Here is a 5,758-nt window from a genome sequence, read left to right as displayed (position 1 = left end):
AGTCATGGATACTCATTTTATTCATGACTTTGTGCAATGTTTAGTGATAGTTAAACACTAATTGAAATAGAGAATCATCCCCACCTCCCACACCTTTCTTTTATGCTATAACCATAAGTGAGGCCTGTAAAATAAGAATCATATGAACTAAATACAGAAAGCCATTTTACATATATGTAATTATTACGATCCAACACCAGCTCAACAGTGCCACACCATTCTCATTTCTCAGTAAATGTGACTTGGAACAAACAAAGTAGAAAGCTAAAGTAAAAATAAAAAATCATGGTTGTTTTCTTTATTTCTTATGTCTTCCATTATGCTATGATAGCTGATGCTGTTGTTATTGAAGGTTAGTATCATCATTTTTTATTCTCTTAAAGACTTGAATGAGTCTCTTGCTCAATTATGTATTAATCCTTTAAAACTGAGTTATGGTTGCATGCCTTATGGTGTATTGCCTATGTCCCCTACTTTGGCGCAGTAACCTTCTGGAAGAGCACTGATTAAGTTATGAGTATTTCCAAACCTAACTGCTTCAATCACTTCTAAATCAATGGCACCTTCCTTCCCATAAAGAAAATTTTCATAAATTGTTGCAGTTAGGGAACATCCTTATTGCACAAGGCTAATAGTTTACCTGTGAAGCATTGACACAAACACAACACCGACAAGTAAACACCTTCAATTTGAAGTACTGTCAAAGTATCGCATTACATTAACTTCCACACAACTCAGTGCAGCTACAACAAAATCAGTGATAGTCACCGAGCTTCAATAACACTTTTAATGCCATCAAATTACAACTACTGTCCACGAAAATGAGCATTGAAGAAACAACAATATCAGCATAGAACAATTCAATTTTCCCTTAAAGCTTCTCTTTTCCCATATTCACTACATTTTTTCAAACTAAAACACAGGTCTTTCCTAAATTAAAAGAACATATTTCATCAAAGGACAGATCATTTGGGAGAACCTGAGTTCGATTCTTAAGTGAAACAATTATTGACCAGACTACCTCATGGATGAACTCTGGATTACCAGGGTGCCCTTCCCCTAGAAATCGGAGGGCTAACAGTTAACACCAAAAAATGTATATATTAAAAGAACATATGCCAACTTTTTGTGTTGGTCAGTTATTTACAAAGAAACTAATAAGCGATTTTCATTAGGTTTTTGAGCTGGAATTTAACTTCCATGCTGCCAGACCTCTCTAAGTTTACTCGCATTAGACATAAAGCAAAGAGAGTGAAAGTTTATTTGCTTAAATCAACCAAATTAGTACAAGCTAAATTGAAATACAGTCAATAAAGTAGCCACCAGTGTGCCTTTGGTAGGTTACAGGGCTATGTAATAAAGTGAGATAGTGTGGTATGGTAAGGGCTAAAGTCCACAGAAAAGAAGACAGAGCCATGGAACATGAACTTATTAAATGAAAGAAAGGTATAATTATATTACACAAAGGGTTGGTAGATTATGATACACCAGTACTCTTGCATCCTAGACCTCCTAACCAGTACTCTTGTTAGATATGCCCCTGTTGCTTCAGCTTTGTTAGAGTAATTTTCTGAAACGAATTCAAACAGAAACTTTAACTTTAAAGTGGATCCTTGTTGCAGCAACAGTTTCAACTGACACAAGATTTCCAGTTTTGATACCGTATTGTGCAAAGTGAATGGCTGAAACTCAATTATTCAAGAACAGTAACCAAGCCGTATCCCACTAACTGGGGTCAACTAAATGGATCAAATTACGCCATAATGTTCTATTATAAACCATATTCTGGTCAAACTCAATTATTCAACATCATATAAAAAGAAATTAAATTACCTCTTGTCTCTCAATAAATCCTTGTTTGAGATCATAGAATTTGAATAAAATTGAAAGAAGGGCAAGTTAGGAATCCTCAACAAGCAAATGAAATTATGAATCGCTTCCAATAACAAATGCAGTAAGACTAAAAACAAACAGCTTTGGAAGATGTATAAAGTCTTGATAAATATTTGTCACTCTTACATTCAATCTTATCATCCATTAATGTATTGCAATTGAAATCTTATCATCCATTAATGTATTGCAATTGAAGAGAGAGCAAGTTCAAACTTGAAATAAGGTACTCAATGTGCTTTGTGTCAAACTGGTCAAACACCAACACAATTTGAAAAGAATAAAATGAACAATGAAAACATATTTCCACGAACATTCATACTATATGTATATAACATGTAAGTGTAACTATATGTCAAAGTCATTGGATCACTAATATCTAATATCGCCAAATAACTAAGCTATCAAGAGATGATAAACCAGAAGAAAAAGGGATGGCTTTATAGAAAGGAGGTTTCATTAAAAACGACAGAGGAAAAAGATTGATAAAGTGCTGCTACATTTTCGAAGATTTCTTTGCCTCTTATGCATACACACCAGAGAATATTCTCCAGGTAACAAATTTTAAATGTACCTTCAACCTCCTTAGTTCTATATAGACACATGCATCAAAATTATTACAATGCATAATCAATAAACTTTGAAATGCAATTGGCACATCCCGAAGATCAATGATAATAGCTAAATCAACAAATAACAAGTAAGGTTGAAAATCAAATCACTGAACCACAGAAAGAAGAAGGCTCGTGTAGATCATACCTTTTCTAGCAACTCTCAAAGAGGACCAGAAATTGAAGATCAAAGTCAATGTGTCATTGTGGCTTGATTTAATAAAGAGTAAAAAACAAAAGCAATTGATTAACAAGAAAACATGCAAATAATATATTATGCAAAATTATTCAATTTCAGCCTCAAATGCAAAATTGAGGAACCAGTGCTAATGCACTTCAAACGTGATATGTTTTATCTTCAACATTGCTATCATTTCTCCCATAGTAGGTACATGGAATAAGAGGAGACGAAGAAACAGAGATCCAAATAAATTATGAAATAATAGAAATTAGTTAATGCTATAGTTCAATCCAGCAAGGATGTTTTGGAGATCTATTAGTTTATAGAAAACATCCTTCGGTTCAATCAAGTTTTATAGTTCAAAGATAAAAATTCACAAGTGTAATTAGTGCAAAGCTAACATACATAATCATAGAAATTTGGTACTATTATGGATCTTATCTTCTTTGTAAAACTGACCTCATCTTAATTAAGACATTATCCTACTAATCTCCTTTAAAAGTGACACGGATTACCCGTAAGATAGATAAAGTATCAAAATAAGAACACAAATTCAGAAGAAAATGAGGTCATTTAGTAAATTCCTAGTTTCTTATCTTACTTTTTTAATCTTATTTTCCTGATTGAAAAGAGGGACATTATGTGTATATGCTCTAATTAGATATCCTAATAATAGCCTAAGTAGAGTTCATAGTCCATACTACAATGATGCTCTAAGTAGTAAGTCAAGATCTGAACAATTGGCCTAGCTAACCATTACATACGAGTCTTAGGCTCAGACCAATTTATCCGAATAGTTCTAATAAAAGCATATAACCTTGCAATAACAATATATAGTTCCAATAAAAGCATATAACCTTGCAATAACAATATATAAAATGTGTTGCTTCTTAATTTCCTAATTTGAAGTTGAATGTCTACCTATTGGTTGGTAACTTCCTTCAAAAGTACATGACATGAGAAGCTTCAACCAAAACTTCATATATTAGAAAGAAAGAAAAAAAAATATTATTCTTCAAAGAATAATGCATGCATCTTAACATTGCATATGCTATGATATAAACAAAATCTGTGTTATTATCACTGACAATAAGAGTTAGTAAGATAGTAACAATTTGCAACAGATATAACAGCATTCCACCAGAATTAAGCAACATGTGAAGAAATTAAGCAATTAAGCAACATGTGAAGAAAATACACAAAAACAAACAATGAAGCAAAGTTTTGGAGACAATTTAATTCATAAAGCAGAGGACAGCATACACCACACAAATTAGGCACATCCTTGATGGACAAGGCCAAACTATTTTTTCCCATCTACGAAGCAACGACACACACAAAACTAACACATAAACCCCCATAATAATTAAACGATAGAAGTGTTTTAATGTATGTAGCAACACATGTTAATCTCATACAAGTGCAGACATGAGTTATCACCAAGATATGTCAAGCATACCTTCAATTTGAATAATCAAAGCATCCCTATTAGTATTACATCAATTTCAATTATTTTCATGAAGATGAGCATCAAAGGGAATATGAAAAACTTTAACAAAATTTGTAAACCACTTTTCTTAATCGTTTTTAGATTTATTTCATAATCATGTTCATTTAATCTATAACTGACTGTTATTTAGAAATACTGAATCTTGAAAAGTGTTATCCATTCATCTTATATGCCAAATCAAGGCAATGCATAACTACAATAGTACTACGAAATTGTAGATCCAAGCATTGTTACATTGAAGATTAATTCCAGAGCAAACTAAAAAAGAAAAATTAACATCATAAACCTAATCCCTATCTAAGCAAAAGAACCAACACCAATAGAACTAGTTTTGAATATTGCAATAACCAAATCTAAGCCCTCTCGCCTCTGATTCTGCGAGCGAGTTGAATATCCTTAGGCATGATAGTAACCCTCTTAGCATGAATGGCACAGAGATTAGTATCTTCAAACAAACCAACAAGATAAGCTTCAGCAGCTTCTTGAAGAGCAGAAACAGCACTGCTTTGGAATCGGAGATCTGTTTTGAAATCTTGAGCGATTTCACGAACAAGCCTCTGGAATGGAAGCTTCCTTATAAGAAGCTCGGTGCTCTTCTGGTACTTGCGGATCTCACGAAGTGCAACAGTTCCTGGACGGAATCTGTGTGGCTTCTTGACTCCTCCGGTTGCCGGAGCAGATTTCCGGGCAGCTTTAGTGGCAAGCTGCTTCCTTGGTGCTTTTCCGCCGGTGGATTTGCGAGCTGTTTGCTTGGTACGAGCCATGGCGAATTGATAATTGAAATTAGAGAGAGAAAGAGAAATTAGGGTCTGTTTGTTTGTGTTGATTTCAATTTGAATTTGCGTTGAGAAAGATAAGTGTTTGGTGTAATTTATAAAGGAAAGATTGAAATTTTGGGAGGTGAAAATAAGCGGGAATTGTGAAAATTTGGGATTTGGGATGATGAAAAGGGAAGATTGTGACCGTAGATGAGAGGGTTTATCGACGGCTGTTGTTCTCTGGAACGAAGGGCACGCGGATAGCTAATTCCAAACACGAATACGGACCGTTGATTGGAGAGTTTATCAACGGCTGTTAGCTTCTGGGAGGAAGAGCACGCGGATAGCTGATTGATTCCAAACGAGTTTTTGGAACTGAACTGAATTATGCAATTGCTTTTATCTTCTTTAATAAAGAAAATAAGAAGGAGGAGGGCACAGTTGTTTTGATTACTGGGAAAAAAAATTGTTCAACATACATGAGCATCTTTTATAAAAGAAAAAACGACTAAATAAAGTGTCCTTCAAATTGTAAAGATTGAGTTAGTTTATTTTTTATGTAAAAAATGAAATCAATTATTGATAATTCAAGAGACTAGAATTAAAAAAAAATAATAATAATACAAACATCAAAGAATCTAAAAATAGGAGAAGTGATTACTAAAATAGATAAAGAAAAAGATATCTTAATTAGTATGTTTTAAGGAAACAGTAAAATCAACAACACACTTATTAAAATCATGGTTAATAAGTTGAACCAACAATTGCCAATTCGAATGTCTGAGAAGCTACAGAGCTTCATCAAAAA

General features: G+C 33.4%; 1 protein-coding gene across 1 annotated transcript; it reads right to left on the bottom strand.

The window, feature by feature from the left end:
* Positions 1-4,328: 4,328 nt before the first annotated feature.
* LOC11433985 (histone H3.2) lies at positions 4,329-5,051 on the bottom strand. Its single transcript, XM_003612803.4, has one exon. The coding sequence runs from the start codon at positions 4,954-4,956 to the stop codon at positions 4,546-4,548; it is 411 nt and encodes a 136-aa protein (XP_003612851.2). The 5' UTR covers positions 4,957-5,051; the 3' UTR covers positions 4,329-4,545.
* Positions 5,052-5,758: the final 707 nt, after the last annotated feature.

Source organism: Medicago truncatula, chromosome 5 (genome assembly GCF_003473485.1).
Source record: "Medicago truncatula cultivar Jemalong A17 chromosome 5, MtrunA17r5.0-ANR, whole genome shotgun sequence".
In the NCBI taxonomy this organism is placed as follows: domain Eukaryota; kingdom Viridiplantae; phylum Streptophyta; class Magnoliopsida; order Fabales; family Fabaceae; genus Medicago; species Medicago truncatula.
This window is presented reverse-complemented; position numbering and strand designations above follow the sequence as displayed.